The sequence below is a fragment of the Papilio machaon genome, chromosome 23 (genome assembly GCF_912999745.1).
Source record: "Papilio machaon chromosome 23, ilPapMach1.1, whole genome shotgun sequence".
In the NCBI taxonomy this organism is placed as follows: Eukaryota; Metazoa; Arthropoda; class Insecta; order Lepidoptera; family Papilionidae; genus Papilio; species Papilio machaon.
In genome coordinates this window covers 708,285-734,309 of record NC_060008.1, presented here as the reverse complement: position 1 = coordinate 734,309, position 26,025 = coordinate 708,285, and the positions used below count along the sequence as shown (strand labels likewise).

Sequence of the window (26,025 nt, the reverse complement as noted above, 5' to 3'; positions counted from 1 at the left end):
AGGTTAGCAAAAAAAAATTATTCATAAGCCGAACCTTTCATTAATACTTCACTAAATTACTGGAAGGCTTTGATCATATTTTTATTATTCTATAAAAATATTAGAATATTATAATGTCATGTAATTTCTTGTAGCTTTATAATTTACATTACGTTGCCACCTTAAAGATTAATGAACGAAAATCGCATAAGTGTGGTGTTAATACAAGAGATGGCGCTGTTTCGTTATTTTTTTCTCGCAATGTCAAATTGACGACAGGACCACAGATAATTAACTCCGTACGTAATTTTTTAATTTATTTCAACTATAATCTTTGCCGCGGTTTTGTTTTGTTTACACGTATGTACAATTATATTTACACTCGCGCCCGCATTAAATGTCCGCCGCACTTTTTAATTATAATGTAATAAAAAAATAACTTTAAAATTAAGACCAACCGTTTAAAGTTTGTTGTGGGTTTAAAAAAAAAGTTAATCATGTAACGTTTTCATACAACTACATGTTTGTTAAAGAGATCAACTATTTAAATTACTACTAAACGTAATTGTTTATAATAATCCATCGAAAAATATTTCCACAACAAAGAAAAACAATTTTAAAATTAAACACATAAATTATAAAACGATAACTAATAACCGTTTCTTAAATTATTTTCAACCAGTATCTTAAACGATAACTTTTACATAAAAACTTGGCTGCAAAGAAACAGTGCATTACATTTCCAAAAAAAAAAAAGCCATACTGGCTGTAAAGATATATAGCAGCAATTAAAAAAATAATTATAGCCTGTTATACTGGCTGTAAAGTATCATAGCTTTTGTTCCATTTAAGAAAAAAAAATGGCGGGCTGTCAGCTGTCAGCTGTCAGTTGTGAGTGGCGGGCTGTGAGGTGTCAGTGAGTGGCGGGGTGTAGTTGGTGCGGTCACGCGGTGCGGTGCGCGAGGCCGACGGGGCGCCAGTGCGGCGGCGGCGCGGGCGTCCACCGCGGCGGCGGGCATCACGGCGAGCGCAGCGGCTTGTCGGGCGCCAGCTCCTCACCCTCGCCTGCAGGACACACGCCCGAGCTCGTGTCCATCGCGTTACCTTCCGCACTTATCACGTTGGATTGGAAGAAACGCTCTGATAAAAAAAACAAATTTTATTACACCATTGACAACTAGAATAGTTCCAGTAGAGATCACACCAAAGAGCTTACCATCGTCCAAAAGCACGACGTGATCGGGTCCACCGGGCGCCGTCATTATATTGAACTCTTCTTCTAATGTAGGGAATGGAGCATTCCACCTGAAATATTACATTTAAATATTTATAATATACACCAACGTACAAGAAAATACAAGACATTATTTAGTTGGTCAAAGTTAACGAAGTACGTACCTAGGAGGTGCGCGTGGCGGCGGGCGCGGCGCGTAGAGGCCGAGCCCGCCGGGGGGGGAGCCGCCGCCCCCACCCGCCAGCACCGCGCCGCCGCCCAGCCCGCCGTAACTGAACACCTGCATACAATATACTAGATAAAAAAACTAATACGTCACAATCAGACTGAGAAATGACACCATTATCTTCAAAATTAGTAAAACCATGCAAGAGGTACTACCAGTGGAAAATAGCCTAAATAGAAGATTACCTAGTAGGTATCCTGAAGAGACAAAGTTAAAAATGTGACCGTGCTAAGGCGCACGAAGAAAAAGGTGGAAGTGGTATTTACAATAAAGAAAAAAAATCTGGAGTACCTAAACCACATAATGAGGAACACAAAATACTGACTGCTGCAGCTCATCGTACAAGGGAAGATCACAGGAAAGCGAAGTGTAGGTCGAAGATGAACATCTTGGCTTAAGAACCTACGCCAGTGGTTTTGGAAAGAGTACCAGTTCGCTTTTCAAAGCCGCGGTGTCAAGGGTACAAGTTGCCTTCCTTCGACCTTAAGACCTTCGAAAGAAGATGGCGATATAAGAAGAAGATTACCTGTTGCGGCTGCGCGTGGAAGTGATTGAAGTGTGTCAGAGTGGGATGACAGTCGCGGTAGTGCGGCGAGCGGCGGCGCGGTGAGGCTCCCGGCGACCGGCCCTCGGGAGACGCGGGCGAGCTGCCCCCGCCGCCCACGCCCACGCCCACGCCTCCCACACCGCCCACGCCCACACCGCCTGACTCGCTCGCTACATGTGACACACAACCGACTCATTAAAAACAAGAGCACACTCTATAGCACCAAATCATCCTCAACTTTATGACCATCTAAGGAGTTCCGCACTCAAAGTAGATTGTCATTAAGTCTTTTAGTGGAGATTTGATATGAAAAATAGACTAAGGAATTATTTATTTCAAGGACTGACTGCGGCGCTAAGTGTACCAGTTGAACGCATTGAAGACTGCGACTAGAAGCTAATGGCTCTTGTGATCTCGTACATACCTGTTGACCTGATGATAGCGACAGGCCTGGCCATTGGCGGTAGAGGAGGCGGGGGCAGCATTGAGTTGGTAAAGTAAGCCGGCTTTGGACTCCGCGACAGACCGTGAACCTGAAAAGTAAAACATAACTTCTGGTTGTTGAGTTTTTAGTCCTTCGAGCAGTAACTCAAAAAACTTATTGACTCCTGCTTGGGAAAGTTATACCTCGTTTACATTACAGTAGTATAGTATCACTGGCCTGTATGGGTTCACTTGCGCCAGTAAGTGTTTACATTAAGTTAGTATTCCAGCGCTGATTTCGAGCGCTCCTGTCCTATTGTACTGGCATAACGTAAACCAGGGATTGCAGGTCCTTCGAGCAGTAACATTCTGTATTTACTGACTCCTGCTTTAGACAGTTAGAAATGTATAATTGTTGGGCTTTCGCGTAGAAATATTTCCTGACTCCTACTCGGTGGTTAACATTACCTGTATCTGCTGCACATCAGTGGGCGGCTCCTGACACACGAAGGTCACGAAGTCGCCCAAGGAGTCCTGCGGCGCGCCCTCGTACTTCCCACTTGAATGCTGACTTGACAGCTCTGACGCTGGAATCATTTTAGGTGTTATGAGTAATAACTAGCATTACAGGAGTTATTTCGAACATATAAAAATCGATCTAACACGTCCTACGTGACCACGATTTTTTCGTATGAAAGTGACCTTCCAAGGCGAGTCAGGCACTAAATGTGTTACCGTAACTTTAATAAATTTTAAATTTCGTAACTTAGGTCCGCAATTAAGTCAGTTTACAATTTAACTTTTACCCTTTATAAATTATTTAGTATTTGGGAACGTGTAGATATGATTCATTCAGTTAAATATTTTCAGATATCTTGGCAGCTCTTAACTTCGCGGGAGTCTGCGCATAACACAATTTAATGTGTAACGCGGCGTAGTAGGGTGCGGGGGGGAGGGCACTTCTGGAGGCGACCTAGGACCTTGGAGGCAACCTTGGACCTAGGAACTCGGAGGCAACCTTGGACCTATGACCTTGGTGGTGATCTTGGACCTAGGAACTTGGAGGCAACCTTGGACCTAGGAACTTGGAGGCAACCTTGGACCTAGGACCTTGGAGGCGACCTTGGGCCGTCACGATATTTGATAAGAGTATTACTCAATTATGCTTAATGTGAAATTTAGTATTATCTGTGGTTGAAATACATATTGCCGTAATACATTGTACGGTGACACATACCAGTGGGATGCGTGTCTGTGGGCGGTGGGGCGTGTTGGTAGAAGATGGCATTGGAGGGCACAAGCGGCGACTGCGTGCTCAGCGCCGCAGAGCTGTGAGGGATGCCTACACAACAAAAAAAGTAGAAATTTTAACTTTAAACTTAAATGAAACTTACAATCAAGGCAATAGAATTCAAATTCCTACAAATAGTTATAATACGATAGTCATACATTCAGTCCTTTCTTGTCATTTGACATATACGAACAGTGAAATTATTATGTTGCTAAAAATAATTGTTTTTTGCTTCTGTGTTTTGTTATTTTACATGTTTTTAAATGAGCTTATTCTTGCATAAGACAGTACAATATTATAAACGAACTAGCTGTCGCCCGCGACTCCGTCCGCGCGCAATTAAAAAAAAAATGAAAAATTGATGTTGGGCGATTCTCAGACCTACTGAATATGCTCACAAAATTTCATGAGAATCGGTCAAGCCGTTTCGGAGGAGTACGGGAACGAAAACTGTGACACGAGAATTTTATATATTAGATTTTTAATCGATAAGAAGTAAAGCATTTAGTCACGAGACTGTACCATTAACAAAATAATTGTTAATTAATCATTCGCAACAAGTCAATGACATATTAATGATGTATTAAACTGAATAAAACAAAAGCCACATTAGTATTCCGCGTTGCCTCGCCACCATACGCGATGCGACAATCGCCGATGGTGTTTCACTGTCCTTATTTAGATTTTGACACTTTTTAAATGTTTTTTATTAACTTTTTTAATCAATGGAACGTTCATGGATATTATCGATTCCTGGATTCCTTTGCAAGAGATAATTGGTAAGTAATAATTCAAATTTATAAAGAAAATATTTTACGTGGATTTCTCTGACACTTTATTCATATTGCAGTATAAGACAATTGAATAACGTTTCATATTTTGTTCATAACCTTACTTATTTATTACTAGCCGTCGTTCGCGAATCCGTCCGAACGGAATTAAAAAAAAACTTAGCACATCTATGCCAAATTTCTTGAAGATACGTTGAGCCGTTCCGGAGATACCTTTAAACAAACATCCATCCATCTATCTAAACATTTATAATATTAGTAAGATATAGGAAAAACGACTTGCTATCCTTTTCTATCTTCATGGGAAAAAAGGGAAAAAAGCTGAGTAAAACTTTACGTGAAACTTACTGAAGCATTGCCCGACCAGCATAGTGGATGGGGTTGCCCGCTCTGCGGGAGGCTCGAAGGCGGGCGGTGCAGGACTGCCGTAGCCGCAGTAGTAGCCAGACTCTAGCTTGATGCCCGACCCGCCGGGCGACTCCGAACCAGTCTCTTGTAGGATCGAAGCTGAAATTATTTACCTGATCCTTCTATATCAAGTATAATGTTACGCTTTATAAGGTTAGAACTTTAAGGAAAACCAAAATTATTACAAATATTCTAGAAGGTTATGGTTACAACAAAAGTGAGAAATAATATCATTGATGCGTTCCAACATAGGTTAGAATGTTCAGAAAATTACCATTACCCTTTTCTGGACATTCCCTCACCAGCCAAATCGACTTTCCTTTCCCAACTTTTCCTTATTTGAAAATGGTGGAGAAGGGAAGAGGACCAGTTTAAAATTTCTTGCTGTCACAAATGTCAGTTCATAAATATCAAGAAAAACATGTTAATAGAATCAAACATACCTTTACTCAACTTCCATAGTTCCTTCGATGAGAAGACACCGGTTGCTAGAATAATATCGTTGCAAATGACACCGTTGTATGGATTGTGGGTATAGCCTGCAACCCATCACTTCGCATTATACACGGGGACGTCGTCTCGGTAAAAAAACTATGGAGGTGGGGGTCACAACAGCTATAGTTTATTCAATATTTACTTGTTATTTCTCTTTAATATAAAGCTATGCTATTAAGGCTTAGGTATTCCTAATTTATCGGATTACAAAATGTCCAAATTCAAAATTGATCGGTGAATTGAAAATAGTTTAAAACAAGCAAATATTGAAAATTTAAATTAGTCTGAATGCAACTAACAACAATCACATTGAACACGAATAAAATTTGAACGACCAAATATAAATCGTTCAAATTAGAATTAAGGAAAAACTACAAACCTTTAAATTTAAAGATCATAGATTCTCTCACCAAATATGTAAAAATAACTTGAGTTTAACGATAAAAAAATAATCAGATCTCGAATTAAATTTATATTGACGAACAAGGGTCAAATGGCCACAGTAAATTTCTTAACAAAAGTGTAATAATTTCAATGATATAAAGAACTTTAACTATTCCCAAAACTCAACTAAAATCATAAGGGACTATTTCCACTTAGCCCTTAACCGCGCGACTTTTACATAGCACTTGGTATAGCGAGGCTACTCCAGTGGAAATAGAGCACACGGTTCTATGCAAAATGTTGCAACCCGCATTAATCGCACGGCTAATCGCTAAGTGGAAATTTGGTCTAAATCTACAATAGGGAAACACATTAATAATTTCAAATCTAAACACCAATTCATTAAAATCTACTAAAAATCACACCGACAGAATCACATAAAGCTAAGGAACATTAAATTAGTCCAAGAAAACTAACCTAACATTAAAAAAGTTATAAATTTCAAAGCTCTTCTAATATTTATTAAATTTTAATAAAACAATCTTTACATTCTAATTTCTAATTAAAAGAAGAATTGAGAAGAGCATTGACATTTAAGAAGATAAAAAGAGTAAAAGAGAAGGAACACCGACTACTAAAAACTAATCCAAGAAACTCTTCTTTACAACAAAAGCAATGAAAGGTGAGTGCAACCAATGCTGGGATTAGATAAAAATCATAGATTTTTTTTTCAATAAATGCAAATTTGAAACTAAATGTGAAAATCACGACATCTTTTTGTGCAAAAACCAATCAAAAAATTCTCGCTGCAGCGTCAATTATGGCTAAAAATGATTAATCAAAAAATACATTTTAGCTAAACTAATAAGTTATTAATATAATTAAATTAGGCCCTAAAAATAGGATATCGATTCCATCTTACATAACTTTGTTTTTTTTTTTCTTTCTACATTTCTTGAGTATTCTAAGCCCGCTTTATCATTTGGCCTTGATTTTTCCACTTGCAGCGGCATTAATATTTATAACAAAGATATGAAGTTTTAGCCTTGAATTTACTCATTTCTATATAATATTGAATAAATTAAAAACCCGAACTTGTATCATCTCAGTTACAAAAATTTATAAATTTGACACCATCATTCTTAGCCAGACGCGTACTACGAGAACGACACAACATCGACACGAGCACGTCACGGACACGTCACGACAAGTCACGTGTCCATGACGACACGTCACGACACGGATACGGGCCGGGTGACGCGGTTACCTTTACTTTTAGCGTCGTGTTCGTTCTCTTTGTCCCTAGGAGGGTGAGGCGACAGAGAACCGCTTAGGATATCTGAAAACACATCGAGTTACCTATACTGTTTAGAAATACTAATTCCAATTGTTTTTATACTGGTTTTTAAGGCAGTGGAAACTCAACTTAATTAAGTAACAAGATCATCTAAATGACGTTAATGAAATTACACCTTAAGGTATTAAAAAATATAATAGTGAAAGATTTAAACTAAATTATGTTTATAAATCTTTTTTAGTCCTTTAGCAAATCATAAATTTTAAATAATTATAATATCGTCATAGTCACATGAAATTAAACGGATAAAGGTTTCAAGAAACAAAAATTATTATTTACAAAAAGTGCAACCTACAAAATGTAACGTGATTTCGAATTTAAAGAAGCAAAATACGTTAGGGAGCCAATGTTAATTTAAGACTAAAGTACATCTTCAGTCATCTTTACCGTTTATATATTAGTTTACATATTTAGTTTAATTTCACGCCTCGATCACAATCAGAATAAACTAATTAAAAATAACATTACTTTACTTAGCATTAACTAATATTCCTTGGAATTAGTTAACATTAAAAAACTAAATAAAAACGAATAGTCACAATATACGTAACTTTAGCATTTTTATTTAGTTTACAATAGCGTCTCGGGAAATTAAAAAAAAATCCTTTCGTAGACAAAAGGGTAGGCTGTTGATTAGTTAAAATTAGTTAGTATTAGTTAACATTAGCTCCCTATCAATCCAAAAGCGTATTATAAGTGAGCGATAGACCTGGCAGACCGTCGCTCCCATTACCATAGCTGTTGATGAAGTTAGCGAGGTAGAGGTCCAGTTCGCGCACGGAGACATTAATGTGGTACGGATTGACACATAGGCCGGGCTGCGTGCACTCCGGGTGCTTTTCCAACCGCTCACCGTCTGTACTCTCCAACGGTATCGCTTTGAATAGTATCACCATTACAAGGTCTAATCGCCACACCTGGAAATTAGAGAATTTTTTTTGGTTTTTATATGCTCGAATACTCTTTATATGGATAAAGGCTTTATCAACTAGTCTAACTAATTGGGTTAGTTATTTGCAAAATATACAGTTGTAGCTTAAATTGGAATCTAGAAATCAATTTTAATTTTAAAACATGTCTAGAAATTTATTTTTAATTTTCAAACGGCTATAAAAAAATGTGTATAAATCGTTTAATTTTCAAGTTTTCTCTTGTCAAATCATCAAAGACAAATCGCATATTAAAAAACTAAACATAATAATTATGATTTACTAAACTTTAACTTATTTTAGTTTTTAGTATGTCTAAATTATTTTTAAAATAGACATTGAAATAATGACTTCTGGTATTTATATTTATCATCTATTTCTATAGCATCGTTAACTTTGTTACGAACATTTTCAGAAAATTAATAAACATTCCCTCACTAACTACTGACAGTTTTTCCTTGACATCTTTCATTTGTTAATTTATATTCAACATATAACATGACATTGATAAATGAACTTAAAAATATGTTCAGTACCAAGATTCAGTAGCACCTCGCCTGGTAAGTTTACTGTCGTAAAAATCATGACATAGAACGTGTTAACGTTTCGTTTTTATACAACTAGCTTTTGTTCGAAACTCGTTTCGGAATTAAAAAAAAAAAAGAAAACGGTTTATAAAAAGTACCCTAAGTCCGTCTCCTGATTCTAAGCTACCTTCAACGTAATCAGTTGAGCTGTTCTTGAATTAACTAACACGACTTTCTTTTATTTAGATTACATAATAAACTAATATAAAACTTTACTTCATTAGCTATTGATATTGTACAGTTGGGGATAAAAATTTAACTGTTTTAAACTTTAAACTTTCGCTACCGTTTATTTAGATCAGTATGACATACGAGGTCATTCCCAGATGTATTTAATTTAAGAAAGAATTATACATTCTAGCTAGGTTAATATTAACACTACAAAATATAATATGAATTAATTATTTAGATAATAATTATCAAATTTTAAAACACTGATATACAGACTTCGAAGATTTAATTCAATAAACTACACTACACTATGTTTAAGTAGAGTATGGAGCCCTAATCTTAGTCCTTTTTTCCTTTCTTTAGGAATTGGTTTTGACGGAGGAGGGAATGCATTATCTTTATATGCGTCCCCTCCACCGTCGATTAGGTAGGCAACGCATCTGAAATTGCGGATGTTTTTAGGCAGCGCTCGCTTCGTTATTTCGGCGAATTAAAATGGCAGCTCGTTTGCCGCCCTATGATATAAAAAAGTAACCGTTAAACGAATCTAACTGTGACCGTTAATATTATAGAAAGTTATTTCATGCCTCAATATATACAGAAATACAAGTAAACCAAAATCTTATACCAATCGATCATATACTTAGGATTTATATATTCTGACAAATATTAATACATCGGACAAAGTTTCTCCCCAATCGAGGGCGGTAATGCACAAGTCATTCTCAAACTATACCCGCCTTCCAAGGTCATATATGTCACCGGCAAATCATGTACTCCGTCCTTTTGTAATTTGTCACGCAAAATCATACACTCGACAAATATATCGACGCTGGAAAGCATAAACGCTGTAACCCTTTTAATCGCGAATATGTTTTTCACACGTTAATAATTTGAACCATTATCAAACGATAATGATTTTATTATAGGTTAGCACAAACAACCACATTGCTAAATACCGCATACTTATAGGCGTATCAGCTCACGAGTTATGATTTTTTGGCTTTCCAGTAAAGTTCATACTTTCGGGGTTACAGCGTTTACGCTTTCCAGCGTCGATATAGACTGACTTATCTGACCCGGTGGGCATGAGTTAAACTAAATTTTGATAGCTCACAAGCCCCCTGTCAATGTCAAAAAAGTGTAACATGTTTCTTTTCGTACTGCAGCCCAATTATGTTTTTTTCTTTTAAGCCATTTTCTATGTCCATGTAGGTTTTACATATTTTTCTGGCAAAACTAACCGCGATAGTAGCGCCTCTCTCGTCGGCTCAGATATCCCTTTAGAACGAATTCATTCACAAAATGAGGTATGTCATTTAGAAAGATTGTAAAAGAGACACTACGTGGGCTGTGATTTTCTGTGTCAGATAGTAAAGAATAACACTAGCGTGTGCTTGAGCATCAATAAAATGACACCATTACAATTTTCGAAATTATAACACGTCAATTTGTTAATGAATTTGATACTGACTTAGACTTTTTATAAACTGGCTGCTTTCATTATTAGCTGGTGACATAGAACTCTCCCGGGAATCGCGGCAGTAAAATATTGTACAGCGCGATATTTGGCCATAGTTTATTATAGACTATACAATATTTTATGTCACAATACGATCCTAGTGCTCGGTCGTTACGCTTATCTACAAAAAAATGGTCGACTAGAAATAGATTGGATTGCAGTGGCCATGTAAAAGATGTAAATCAAATTTTAGTAGAATTTTATTGCATTCAGAAATATAGGTTATATTGTACTATATCTGTGTGTTGTTATTAGACTAGCAGTAAAGAGCAATCCTATCCATTCAACAATCTAATTTATATTTAAAAAAAAAAACTACACACATACTAACATACGATACTTGTTTTGAAAAACATTTTTTTCATAGAAGACAAAAACAAAAACCTACTATTTCCAATATTTGATGCTTAAAAACGGCGTGAAAACCAAAGTAGTTATGTTTGACTTCTTTTCGAAAAAAGTAGAGTACCTACATTTAAAAGTCGAAACAAAACTCTACGTCATTGAAATTCAGAAGTATTAAAAAATATTTATAAATCGCCTTATTTTAGCATGACTTACTATGTTTAATTTTTTTTTAAATCTTTAATCGTACATTACATAAAGATCTTTTTACCTTATCCGCTTGTCTTAGACAATCTATCCTTCTCATCTTTCCTTTCTGATCCGGGTTAGACAGCACACATACCGCCGGTCTCTTCCCTGTTATACTCAATACGAAGTCCTCCCGGCAGTCCTGTGTTATGTCTTTCCTTAACTTTCCCAGTAAACGTGACGCCCATTTCTGTTTCACTTCTGCTTTCTCGTTCTGAAATTGTATGAAGGTAATTCAAAAAGTTGGTACAAAATAATTGACATCTGGCATTATCTTGACAAAAAAGAAAAATGTTGGAAGCGTAACTACTTTGTAGAACAATTATAAAGTGAAGTATATTTATAGATATCACTTGGTTTTGTTTAATTTTATAATTTATCTGTATTTAGATTTACTTAAATACACAGATTTCGAATGTGAATTTATCCGTACTTTGGTCATATTTTGAGTTTAATGTTTTGCTCAATAATAATAAGGTTAATAGATCTTTCTAGATAAATAGGATTAGATATGTTGTGTAATTATTCAATTCTGCAATTTTTACTTTCATTCAATCGTTAGCTATTGAAATTTTAATTAATATTGCAGAATTAGCTGGCTTTAATGAATCTGGTTTCTGCTCACACGCAAAATACACGCCAGTCGTGGAGTTGCAGAAATCGAGCCCTTACAACTAATAACTATTGAAATCTAATTTTAGTCCTCTTTCCCTTCCCACCCTTTTCTTATTAGGCGAATCCAGGTGACCGTTTGCTCGTTTGCCACCTTGTGCTATAAAAAAAAATATCTACCTGTAATTCGTATTTTGTATGCCGCTCCTCCTCGAGACTCATCCGCTTCTCGTGTTTCTTGTAATATTTCCTTTTTGCCGCTTGTAAATTGAACCACGTGTACGAAAAGGACTTTACAAAAGGCATTAGTGCCTCTATGAACGGATGGAACTCGTCCTGTGAACATTCAAACAATCAAACAAGCTTTAACTAAGTACATATATACTTTGTACCTGGCGCCCAAGATAGTGCCCAAATTCAAATGTCATTTCTATTTGAATTTTATCTTTTTTTTACTTTATCTATACAATTTTAATCTATAAAAATTACCTTTTCTAATATTTAATAATGAGAATTATTAATTTGATTATTAAATTTAACAAACTATAATCGAAGGACCATTATCCAAAAAAACTTATTTTTATTTAATGAAGTTAAAATCTTTAACATTTAATTTTACAATTAAGAAATAACAACTTGAAGGTAGAACTTTCATAAAGTGATCCGTATCAGTAATATCAACAATATCACATGCACTTCATGTTACTGGGTTACACAAAGGGAAAGCTTACGGAAAGAAGGGCCCTCAAAACTCTTTTCTCATCCTTCTAACAAGATACTAACCGATCTTGACAACCCCGTCTACTTTTTTTTGTTTCCTTCCTATTCTGATTAAATCTATCCTAGCTTGGATCCTGCCTAATCTATATCCATTCGTTAAAGTATTCAATCTAGAATCATCGATTTTTACACCTTTTATATCCAAACTAAGGTTAAATTTACATTTATATTTACAGTGTTAAAATCGGAAAACTATATTTTCGTCCATTGAAAATTCAAATTCTGCGTTAGTTAGTCTTTAAATTTTCTTTTATAATTATGCAATTTTAAATCTCTTCATGTCAAGTATAGTTTTTGAAAAAATTACCATACATAATCCTGAGCCATGTAAAGAAAGTATAAAAAGAGGATAAATTATTGATGTATACGTGGTTAAGACCCCGTTCTGATAAGCCACCTTATTTTAACGGTAATATTTTAACTCTCATTTGCATAATATTCAAAGAACAATGAGTAATGCATTGGTTTTTACGCGAATTCATTCCGTCTACCATAAGCAGGAAGACGTACCTTTAGAAAATTCTGTCATACATTGAGTACATAATACACACATCATTTGATGCACTATTATCCTTTCATACAATAAAAATAGTTTTATTTACTATATCAATAACTTTGTATTAATTCTTATAAGCAAGCTTTTAACGTCCTATCCACAATAGCCTTGAAAATATCTTTGTAAGTGTCCAGGTATTTCAATTAGGAGTTCTCCAAAAAAATACTCAATAATGTTGACATACTGTCATCGGGTAGTCTAATTTAATCCGAGGACATCATCAGCTCACTATACGTCCCCAGTAAGGGGCTCAAAGCCTACCCTCAGATTGGGATGAGTAGGCCATAGTCATAGGTCTAATGCAGGTTGGTTTACTCCACAAGTAATCTTTGGTCACGATGTTTTCCTTTACAGTAAGAAAGTCGGATGTAACAAAAATGTACATATGTAAATCGAAAATCGATAAACTCATTGGTACATGGCGGGCTTCAAATTCAGGACCTGTAGATTACAAGTCAAGTGCTTAACGCCTGAGCTACCGGCACTCAATCCGAAGATATGTTGAATTTAAATCAATGATGAAAACCGCAAACATGCGCAACGTAAAGTGTAATCCCGTGCTTTATACCTTTCTCCTTAAATCTTACATTGACATGTGTCATGTTCGTAAATCGTATGCAATCGTGTATTCAATGCGTACGCGCCGGACAAATACTGTATTGTTATGCCGACTGAATCATAACGTAATGTATGCTAACGCATTTGTGATTTATTGCGGGCCCCTACTGCGAGGTGGAATCTGCAATTGTTTTTGTTTAGCACAACTGACCTCTTATATGGCAATACCTGACCTATTAGTGTTACATGATCTGAATTGATTACTAACCTCTCTTCACTTCTTTCAACTTTTGACCATTAGTCAAAAGTAGAAAATAGGATGATAATAAGTATGACTATAACTTCATATGATGTTAAAATGTCAGTCGAAATACAGAGCCACCTACTTTAGGATTCAAGGCTATAATACAATCTTACTAATATTATAAATGTGAATGTTTTGAATGAATGTTTGTTAGAAGGTATCTCCAGTACGGCTCAATGGATCTAGATGAAATTTGGCATGGATATAGAAGTCTGGAAGAACACATAGACTATATGTGACTGAAATTCAAGTTCAAACTTGTATGTTTCGAGCACATATTTTAGTTTTGAAAATGTCATACATATTCAAAATTTCGATGGTATATTTCATTATAAAGGATTGTGTCATAATATAACAAAATTAATTCACAATTCATATGACATGAGCAATAGAGAAATATCGTCTGTAGTTGTGTTATTATGGCCGGCGGCACGCGGTTACTGAAGCAATACTAATTAGTTCCCGGAGCCACCTCGCCTCCGGGATACGGACTTTCTCACGGCACGATTAACTCAAACACGAATTCTATTATCTACATTTTGATGGACTCCGGCAGAATAAAAACGCAACCATCGTTGATAACTATCGTTGGAAAATGAGGTTACTTTTTGACACTTCAGGGAAAATTCCGAATAGAAAGACTCGAAAGTAGCTACAGGAGGTCAGAACGGAGCAGACTTAGATATACGCGAAAAATTAACGAAAGAGCATACAAAATTGTTGTAAATTTCCACTCTAATATTTGTATTTATTACAACAAAAGCACACAAGAAACAAAACGTGGCTTAAAACAAAACATTAGTCCAACAAACTGATATACAACATCCAAGGTTCGCAGATGTTTAATGTCTAAACATAAAAGTGATCTGAATGAAAATTCCACAATCAACATACACGAAAATTAGCCGTGCTAACAGTTTCCCCCGAGTGTAAACAATGAACCAGTCATAACATTGTAGTTGGCGGCTTTCGCAGACGCGGGTGACTCCTGCCAAAGTTGCGAGGGAACCACCTGGTAGTCACAGGGCTTGCCAAAGTTGCCAGGGTGCCCACTTGGCAGGACCTCCGCGCACGTGGTAATTCCTGGCAGATCCGACAACCGCTCATATTACTGAATAGACTTATTCAGTGAGCAAGTCTGTGCAAATTATCAATGCGCGAAAATGTATGAAAATCATTAACTACGTAGAATTTTATATGGGTAACTAGCGGTCGCTCGTAACTCCGTTCGCGCGGAATTAAAAAAAACATAATAGGTAGCCTAAGTGTTCTTTCAGAATATGATTAAAGCTTCAATTAAAACCAATATCGCCGATTCATAGGATAACTTATGTTTTGACATATATTTAATTTTTGTACCTGACTTACAGGATTTTATTTTATTCTATTTTATTCTAATTTAAAATTGCCACTCAAGGGCAATTTTAAATTGAACTTAATTTTGAAGCCAATTTGAAAATTGAAAAGCGGGCGAAAACAAAATATAGATGTCACAAATGTATGCGATGATATGATAAGATAAGGTGGAAATATTTGTCGTAAATAAGAACAACAAAAGCTGTTGTTGGATTGTTGGCAAAGGCGCTGGTTCGTCGCAATCTGCTAGGAGATTGCGATATCACAGACTATCGGAATATTTTCACTTTGATTACCTCGTCTATGTTGATTCATACTAATATGATAGAAAGAAGAGGTATGTGATTGTTTCTTCTTGAAACCCCAGAAACTACTAAACCGATTTTCAAAATTATTTTACGATCCTTAGTTCCAGTTCCAGTTTAGATCCCAGATCCTTACTTTGCCTTTCTTCTCAATCAAATAACTAACCAAACATCCGGTCAAAAACTTTTCTTAAAAGAAAAATCTATAACTACACTGAAATATTTCTACTTCTTACGCAAATGTTTTTTTTAGATTCTGTTCGTTTAAAACACTAGTTTTATGAAGTCAAATGCCAAAAGAACCGATGATACTTTGTTTACAAACAAAACTGTATCGGAACTAGATTTCCTCTATCGAATCAAACTATTAGGATAACATCCAAGAAAACATTGCCAAAGCGCTGGAGAGCGTTCACCCTGAAAATTTTTTGGCGGCAAATCCAGTTGCGTAGATGATTCCTTCATTATTACACATTTTTAGCGTCTTTATACCGTCGGTCGAATTTATTTTATAGATATTGGCGCGGGTTCATCGGGGATGCCCGTCGGCCGTGGCATCGGCTGGCGGATCTAACTGGGTTGCCACGTCACGCAGGAGTACGGCCAAAAACAAGGTGCGCGCGGAATATCGCCATTAAAAAAAAATTGACGTACGCCGCCATCTTGCCACGCGCCGTTTTGGCGCGCAACCGCCGAAGCTCTGGCCGCGTGCGTTTAGCGGACAACGCACGTAATTCCACAATAAATCCCATCGTTGTAAACTGAATGCGAAACGAAAACCGCATGGATTAAATGCATTTAGGTATAAAATATGCGTGCGCGCAATCGGAATTTTAATTCCAAAACAATTTTGCAAAGTTGTTTGCGCTCCAAAGTACGAGTACATCCCGTGTTCCGTTATAAGAAGAAATATAAGTTACTACTAAAAATGATATAAAAATACCAGAATGTACAGAGATAATAAAACAATAACCTTATTACATCGCAAATGAGTCAGAACTTGACAATGGACCGAACCGACTAAACCCAAAATCGTACTAAATAGTGTTTGACATTTCTGATTTTCTAAAATCAGACATTATAAACTAAACATAAATTTAAATCCAGTCTGATGCATTGCTTTAACGTCTACATACATAGGCGTACATAACACTAACACCTAAAAGCTTACACCTTTTTGATAGCTCCGCTCTATTTCGGTTTACGATAAACTGATCGTAAACGAAACGGCCTCAATACAAATTGCATCCTACCCTCAAAAACAAAGGGAATCAATTATCAATGAACAATACGAAATCTTGTGCAATTAAACTATTTTTGAAGTACCGTAGAACAAGGTAAAAGAAAACTATTAATAATTTTGTTTTACTTCTGAGTGTGTATGTATCCACTATAATCCGACAAATTTAAAAAGTCGTCATAATTTATAGGTATTTAAAAATTTTACAAAGCTAATTTGTAGTGACATACAATTATTTTTTGCTGCTTAATGTGTAATAAGCTATCGTATTTAGAGAGATGGTAAAGTGATGAGGTGGTGTACAGCTTGAGCATTGAATATTTATATCACATTACCAACAAGTTGAAGACCAGTAGCAGCTGAACTGTTTGTGCAGAAATAGAAAATAGTTTCAAGAACTAAGGTTGCGGTCGGAATGCGAGCGATTTTGTATTTCGTAAATTTGCTATGGAAATAATAATAGTGATTAAGTTACATGAAGGTTAACGTAGTAGGTTTAAATAATCATAATAATAATGACTCAAACGTATAAATTGTTTTTAATTAAACGCCTACAAGAATTTTAACTACAATACAATAGAACCAACTTGATGTTAGACTGTTTACTTTTACTCACATAAGTATTTTACGTTATAGTCTACTATCAAACGTATCAGTATACTCTTGCGTTTATCAATCGCTTGTACTAATCCGCTCCGCTGTAACTATGGCTCCGCCTCACGTGCACTGCGACCGACCTTCCAGTAAAGAGCTCCAGTAGCGAGTGGTTTCATTCAAACTTCCAATGTTAATGCAACATTCGATATTATTTCAACCATCGCTTCATATCGTATATATTTTTAAACGGCAAGGCGGTAAACGTGATTCGAATCACGGTTTTATACGGTTTAAGAATTTTATATATTCAGAACTGTAAAGCTATAAAATTAAAGTTTTCGGACCTTTTTTAATGTCAACTCGGTTAGTCAGTACCTTCTTATATCCTGGTTATAAATAAAAAATGGATAAGTATTTAGGTAACAGGCGACAAACGTCAAAAGGTATTATTTAGACTGAAATAATTAAATAATTTAATATTAGACTGTACAAAGTCTAGACAGATAATTTAAATGCGATAAAAAGCTGAATAATATAGAAACTAGGTAGTATGTTATGTTGCTACCACTAACATATTTTTTCAATATCACAAAGGAAGTAAAATCCAAAATTTCCCGTATTCAAAACTTCGCTTCATAACACTATATAAACTATTATAAACTATAAGAAATTAAAAAAAAACTAAAGTTAAAATAAATAGAATTAGGCCAAGTCAATACGATAAATGCTTACCTAAACACTTTGTTAAAGCCAACATCGTATTAAAAGGCATCAAGGTTTATTAGAATTCCCACAGACGTAGAGTTAGGTACGTGCAAGCTTTCGCGCGGAGAGCCGCATTCATCAGGCATAAAGTCCCGAAGACATCCGGGAGCAAAGCTTCGGACATTATTCCTACAAGTTTGTTGGTATTCCAGCAATATATACACAGAGCTCACATTCCCAACTTATATTAAGCAAGAAACAATGCGAAGACTAAGCGATGCTAACTTAAATTAAACTTGTATAAAACTTGGGAAGATTAATAATAATATTTGAACAATCTACCTGTATAGGAAATATAGTTATTTGGCGTGAGAACTAACATAGGCAGAGATTATGGGATTCTATCTGGCCTACCAAACGCTCGCTAATGATTCTAGCACAATTTTCTCTCTCCTTTGACACAAGTCGACATAAACAATCGGTAATAAATAATTTTACTATTTCATTCTCGTCCTGAGACGTATAAATGAATTGCTATCCCGTTAGTACTGAACTTAAATCTTACAAAATTGTGATTTATGCAAAATAATCCATCGTTACTGCGCTATTTCAAAAAAAAGGTTACCGTATATTTTGTAAGTTCGTCGACTGTGTTAGCTCAAATTTTAAAAAGAAACCGTACAGCACACATAGATGGATAAAATTTTCTGAAAGATTCTTATCCTTAGTTATAGTTTACACAAATTAATTTCCATAGAATAGTATTGTATTATCTATGCGCCGTCAAAGTTTGTGATTCATAACTTTAGAGCAAGTCCGGCTAACCCGATAACTGACGAGCTAATATTTTGCTTGGCACTCGGTCAATCGGACCACTGAACTTCAAGGTTACCGTTTAAATGTCCGAACATCCGTACAGTTAAATGAAAAACGTTTACGATTTCATCTAGTAGAACGAGGAAGTGGATTTAAATGTACATTTTATATCAACCGTGTTTTTTATTTTTTCTGGTCTGTAGAAAACTTAAATTACTAATCATGCGAATTTCTCAGACCTGTTTATAAGTGAAACTAATCTATAATAGCCCACTAGCGCCCCCTTGTCGATGTCAAAATAGTGCCACAATATCATTGTCAGACTGTAGCTATCTTGTCTTGTATTGTATTTAATTTTCTATGCCCAAATAGATTTTCTCTACATTCTGTCTGAAATAACCCGATAACAGCACTTTCCGAGCCAGATAGGTTTGTCGCATTATACATAAAATCTAACTGATTTTATTTTTAATTATTTCGAACAATATGCAATGGAGTCGCTTAGATCCGCAACCGTCAAAGACCACTATAAACACGGATCAAATCAAAATCGCGTTAGTGATGCACTTATTTGATATTCCGTGTACACCGTGCAAGGTGAGCCGAGGCCGATGCACCGACGCACAATTATTTGCAAATACGCGTATAAAATTCTAATCACGCGCGACAACTTTTTTTTCTTTCTTCCACAATGGCACAGGATTGCAGCGAGCCTTTGACGTACAGTTGTATAATAAATGTTATGTTAATTAAGCTTGCATTGTAATTGCTAGTATTGTTCAGTGGTGCGTCAGAATTACGCAACTCAAGAGTTTTACCTCGCAGATCCTCTGAGGGTTCATCAACTTCTTGCCCTCTTTTCTTTGATTGATTTAAATCCTGAGAGCTTTGTAGTGACGTAATCTTTATTTATAAAGTCATAATAAAGTTGATATCTTTATTTAAGTGACGTGCGACGCACATCTGATGAGTTCTACGCCTACTTACTATAATAACGGTTCTTTCTGCCCACAAATCTTACTAATATTATAAATGCGTATGTTTGGATGGATGTTTGTTTGAAGGTATCTCCGGAACCGCTGAACTGATCTTGATGAAATTTGGTACACATGTAAAACATAGTGTGAAAGAATACATAGGGTACTTATTAAGTTTTTTTTTTCAATTCCGCGCGGACGGAGTCGCGGACGACAGCTAGTTTGATATATATTCTTCACTGGAGATGTGTTGATGTTGATAATATAGCGCTGATTGTAAATTTTAGTAGACCATATACCTTTATGATGTAAGAGGGCACAAAAGTAAATAGAGGGTCACGTTGCCTAATGTTAAGAGTTGATTCATCTGCATGTTCAGACGCATTGCCGTAAAACTGAGTGGGGTGCGCTTTTTTCAGCACTTGTGCAAGATCTCAGGTTACTACGAGACTTCCTAAAAGAGAAGTAAGCCGATTTAATTCTAGTTATTTTCCAAACATTCGCGGCTATATCCTTATCTGTCTATCGCTATAAAATAATAACTTAAAAGATTTAACTAGGTACCTAACCTAGAATTATACTAGTGTAAATTCAGTTAAATACGTATGCTTTGGTTAGATTCTTACAATTGTTCAAAGGTATTGTACCTCGACTATCAGCCGACCGGTCTTTTGTACAACAATGCATATAATTTAACGATGTGCAACGTACTCGTAGGCTCGGAGGCGGGGCGTGCCGGCGTACGCATTCAATATTTGTATTGCCCGCCCAACTCTCCGCCTACAAATCATTGTATTAATGCAATTTATACTTTTTTAATCCACACTGCTAGTATGTAAAGAGGTTATATTGGTGATATGCAACCTCTGTGAAACGTCAAACATGTATTCAAAAATGGAACGTTTAAAATGAACATGAGAGTAAAGTTAATTGAGAATGCAATTAAAAAATAAAGATGTAAGATATAGTTAAGGTTCAAAGGACATAGTAACAATTATTAAAATATGATTAAAAAAACGTGAACTAACAAACTTTTTCATCAGTAAGTTCAAGTATCTCAATACAACAATGTACTTAATTTTACTATATTCTGTAAAGTACTAAATACTAAATAAATTTACAGAATAGGATTTTCAAAAAAACCTTTGTCGCGAATTTGTTGAAATTTGTCAGTCTTTACACCTGGAATTTTTAAGAACGTAAGTCTTCAAAATTCCTCGAACGTAAGTCAGTATTGGACTAACGTTGCAATTGTATTATTACATAGTGTCATATTAATATTCTTATCCCTTTAATATTCTTTCACAAGACAGAGACAACAATATGTATTAATACAAGTATCGCCGCAGTCGAAACCCAGTTACAGTTACGTTCCGCTATTGACACCAGTTTCACACATATGAGCAGAGCGCGTTCAATTGAATCGACTAATTAACATTATCGGTCCCGCGACGACCGCGCGCTGCCCACGCCTACCGCCACCTAGCGTTCGTTACAAACTATTTATATTCCAAATTTAAAATCTGTATTCCATTTTATTTCTTTTTTATTCGTTCACCAGCTGCTGCTGTTATTCCGCCAGTATTCTTGATTCAAAATTGAAGGTTTCATAACCTCTCTTATAGTTTCCAAATCCTATAAACTTAAAAATTACTAGAAATTTATAACCTGTAACAAGTTTTTTTCTAAGTATTATAAAAAAGCACCTTTTGACTACTATATTATGCACTTTTTATTACAACTACACCCTCTATGAAGGCTTACATTAAAAAAATAACACAACTTCAATTATTAATAACAATAATAATGTATTACCGATCGACAAGGTGACAATCGTAGCTTTAATGTTTATTAAGTTTGAACAATCTGTGCTGGCAACACAGAGAGCACTCAACAGAATGTGGTAATATTAGAATTAACGAAGCAATCGGGTGCGCGCCACCGCCGGGGAAGCACCTCGTAATGAGAGGCAGCGGCCTTTTATGTAAGTGTTTCACTAGATAATTAGCGACCATAAATATGTATATAGGTTACGTAATCAAAATGATTGAACATCGATTTCAAAGATATAAATGTGTCACATTTATATAGAATATAGATACAAAACTTGGAAGGGAGAACGATGCTGAATAAATAATTAAATTGAAAAGATTAACGTAATAAAAGCAGATCTGACCTAAAAACAAGACGCGTAAACTTTCAATAGATACTTAAGGTAGAAGAAAAATAGGCTTAGAAATGTCATTATAAAAAATAACAAAAACATCAACATCAACGCACAATTTATAACTGCAAAATTTTAAACTCTGTTATATTTTATGCAGTAGCGCCAGTTATCGAGAAATTGAGGAGGAGAAGGTTAGCGTGGTTTGGACATTTTAGGCGGAGGAATGATTCTCATATAAACGAAAAAGTAATGAGATTGAATGTGGATGGCTATAGAGGAAGACCAAAGAAAGTATGGATGGATTGTGTGAAAGAGGATATGCGTAAGAAGGTGGTAAATTCAGATATGACGGCTGATAGAGATGTATGGAGGAGTAGTTCATACTGTGCCGACCCTCCATAGGGATAAGGTTGATGATTAAAAGATGTTATAACAATCGTAATAACTACAAGGGTGATTTATAAATAAACAATATATCAATTGGTAACGTCTCCTTTTTAGGTCACGGGCGTAAAATCTTTCATATCAACAACAGCACGAATGTGAAAGTAGCAAAGTATCTTGGCGTTAATAATTTCCCGACACGTCTCAGACTTTTCTCATACGCTTTTCTTTTGACCCACATCAAAAACTTTGACGAACGCTGACTGCCGCGTATTGATTGAATGACGTGAAACATATTGTTTAATATTAAAGTTTTAGTTAACACTCAGCATATTATTTCAAGGAGTATTAGATTGAGGTGTGAAATTTTAAATTATACATAATATGATAACAATAAATAGTAAGTAAATTGCAGAAATGTTATGAAAAAATTATTTAACAAACTCATTATTAAATCTCTAATTTATAATATAAATATTTTACTTAATCTTTGTTAATAAACAACAATTATAAAACCTAAAGGAACAACGGTCGTGTAACTTGCTAGCAAACGTAATTCCCGTAGTCTCGACACGTCGTACCTAATCCCGCAAACCCGGCCCCGGAGGACCGAAATCGTCGAAAATTATTCACATGCGGTCTAACTCCGAAATCTCCTCGCTAAGACGTCTACGTCTAGAACCTACGCGATGACGGTTAACGACAATTGTATGCAAATACATCCCGGTGTTGTCCCGGGATACACCGGGATTACAACTACCAACATCCCTAATCCCGGTATAACTTAGTCCCCTGTTGTCGCAAGCTTAAGTGTAAGATATTGGCTCCGTATGTTTGAGTATTGGCCTAATATGTAAACCGCTAAATATGGTATTGACTACCCTACGACAATATTGACCGCAAATGATTTGCAAGCCATGACAACTGACACCATTACTATTATGTACCATGGAGACTGCGAAGTATATTATGCATGTTTCATATTCGGATTACATGGAATAGATATAGAGGAAAATGTGATTTACTATTAAAGAGTCGGCGCCAAACGCACAATACATTCTAAATAAAGACTGATCATTAATTCATCGCATAAATCACACCCAGAGAAAACACTTGAAATGCTAGGCCATCCGTAATGCACACTCGGAATACCAAATTACATAGAAAACATCCGAAAGAGCTTCGCTGTGTGTAAAATCGGATAAATCAAAACGAAATGGAATAAGAAAAAGAGACAAAAGTCACGTCTACACTGAAGTACCGCGTTTTAATAGTCCGACGTCGTTAGGACGGCAAGAAGTAATTAAAATTTTGATAAAAGAATCTCGAGAGCCCCGTATAGTGCCGGAGTAGATAGTCGACATTAGTGGCGTAGAGGACTAGGTGTGAGTAAACATGCCATAATGAAAAAAATAGTGCAACTGTTGAACTATAAACACGATAGTGTTTGGCAAGGCTGCGCGGCGCTCCCGATTACATGCGCCATCATTCCGCCGGTTCATTCAATATTTTTTTTACCGAACGCTGTAATTTCTTGGCTCGAACGCATCCGTTTACATGCCAAACAATAAATTTATTAGTCGAACGGAGGAGTGGCAGCACGGGGCCCGCGTCACTTCTCGATACGTCATCGATTGCGTCGAATTTTTGACATTTTCGAAATCAAAATTTTGCGTACGCGCGATCGATTCGCACGCTTCGTAAATTATATAACGCACGCCTCGTCAAGGTGACTCGGCCGAAGCCACTACTGAATCTATTTTAGTTCGAATTTCATAAATATCCCGTGACAGCTCATCTCTCCTCTCCCGCGTCTTTTGCCGCCACGATCCGGCGGCCATCTTTGATGCGGGCTTGCGTAATTATCGGGGCGCTGGTGTCGCACAGAAATACCGAGCTGCGGCGTCCCAACTCGGCGTCCTTGCTAATTTTAAAGTCCTTTCAGAAAGTTTAGTGTTTATGAGGTAATAGAGGTGTGACGTAGCGCTGGCAGGTTGCCGGACTCGTACGGCGAGCGGCGACCGGCCGAAGGCAAAAATCAGACAAGCGGCCGCGTGTCGAGTTATTTTTGTCGTGTCCCCGCAACGCACCTTCAGGGACGAGGCAGCAGGGAGCAGGGAATCTACTAGAAGCGTGGCGTGCGGCGCTCGGGCGGCGCAGGAGGGCGGGCGATCGGAAAACTAATCGTATATTATACGCGCGCGTGTCCGGCGGCAGATGCGCTAACCGAAATTGCAGGCCGGCGTGCTCGCCATCAATATCGCCGACCTAATTGAATATTATACAGCAATTTGTGTTGCCGAAAATCTGGCTGCGAATATGCGGTATCCATATATTGTCGGGTAACCGGTGTTAACGTTTCGTATGGGCACGACACGGCGCGATGCAGTGTTGCAGAACTAAATTTAGCCGAGCTCTGTTTTAGCTCGCAGCCTTACGTTTGCGCAACGTCGCCGCCGACCGCTCGCACGCCGCCGCCCGCAGACGGCAAGTTCTATTATCGGAAAAATGGACCGATAGCCATTGGGAAATATTGTCATCTCGCGCTTGCTGCTTTTTATATCTTTTGATCAAGTAAATACGCTTCTTTACTGCTGACTGTTCCACCTTACTGCTTTGTTTTCTTCTGACCTTTTTCATCAGCTCACATAAAATCATCTTTTTGAAAATCTTAACTTTTTTCGTATTTTTATTTTAAACAAATAGAACATCGTCTATGACTCTCTAAAGAGTTTTAATAAAATAAATGCAGTGCAGGCACAAACATCGCGACGGAAATCCTTTGAAAATTAATTCTTGCACAGCGTGAACGTGATAAATTCACACAACAAAATACATTTTGGCCATCGGCCACGTATCATTATTAAAATCAGCGTACGACCCTTGTCCATTATTTTCACCCTCAAGCGTTTAATGGTCTCATATCGTAACACATTTTACAAATTGACAACCATGGTCCATGACTATACTAATTACCTTATTGATATAATCCTTTGTACGGTATTGTTTAGTTGGTTCAAACGTGAAATATACATATGTTACTAGCTTTTGCTCGCGACTTCGTCGGCGCAGAATTAAAAAAAAGGTAAAATGTACTTGAGACTACGTTCCATATCTGTGCCAAATTTTAATAAATTGTATTCAACTGTTTCGGAATTATCGAGCGAACATGTAAAACAAAAATTTTCCACGAGAACTGATTACATTTCTAGGATCATAGGTAGCCTATATTCTTCCAGACTGTATTCTATACCTACCTGTAATTTCACCGAGATACCTTCTAACCAACATCCATTCATCTAAACTATCACATCTATATCTATATATATAAAAGAAAGTTGTGTTAGTTACACCATTTATAACTCAAGAACGGCTGAATCGATTTGACTGAAAATTGGTAGGCCGGTAGCTTAGAACCAGGAAAAGGACATAGGATAAGTTTTACCCCGTTTTCTATATTTATTCCGCGCGGACGGAGTCGCGGTTAAAAGCTAGTTTATAATATTAAGATATGAATTTAGCAAGTATGAAGAAAATGTTGCTGTCCTGTTATTTTTTACTTTAATCTTTTTTACCGATACAAAAGTAAGGAACTTTATAAATTTAAATTAATCTCTGTGTACTAAAGCATCTAACAATCATGATAACATTTAATAAAACCTTTTATGTATCAGTTAACAATTTAACTGATAAATCTAATAAAGTAGAAGGTCATATTTTATTTCTGTTT

The 26,025-nt window shown here is 36.3% G+C and overlaps 1 protein-coding gene across 1 annotated transcript in view; it reads right to left on the bottom strand.

The window, feature by feature from the left end:
- Nucleotides 1-976: 976 nt before the first annotated feature.
- The window catches only part of LOC106711275 (nuclear factor 1 X-type), a 38,360-nt gene continuing 13,311 nt past the window's right edge, over nucleotides 977-26,025 (bottom strand). The window contains exons 2-14 of the mRNA XM_045683657.1: nucleotides 11,731-11,886; nucleotides 10,961-11,152; nucleotides 7,845-8,052; nucleotides 7,046-7,117; nucleotides 5,343-5,438; nucleotides 4,840-4,998; nucleotides 3,647-3,751; nucleotides 2,878-2,996; nucleotides 2,411-2,519; nucleotides 1,966-2,156; nucleotides 1,378-1,493; nucleotides 1,196-1,284; nucleotides 977-1,119 (exon numbers count right to left, since the gene is read on the bottom strand). Of these exons, the coding sequence (XP_045539613.1) occupies nucleotides 998-1,119; nucleotides 1,196-1,284; nucleotides 1,378-1,493; nucleotides 1,966-2,156; nucleotides 2,411-2,519; nucleotides 2,878-2,996; nucleotides 3,647-3,751; nucleotides 4,840-4,998; nucleotides 5,343-5,438; nucleotides 7,046-7,117; nucleotides 7,845-8,052; nucleotides 10,961-11,152; nucleotides 11,731-11,886 (1,734 nt within the window). The 3' untranslated portion in view covers nucleotides 977-997. The remainder of the gene's footprint in view (nucleotides 1,120-1,195; nucleotides 1,285-1,377; nucleotides 1,494-1,965; nucleotides 2,157-2,410; nucleotides 2,520-2,877; nucleotides 2,997-3,646; nucleotides 3,752-4,839; nucleotides 4,999-5,342; nucleotides 5,439-7,045; nucleotides 7,118-7,844; nucleotides 8,053-10,960; nucleotides 11,153-11,730; nucleotides 11,887-26,025) is intronic.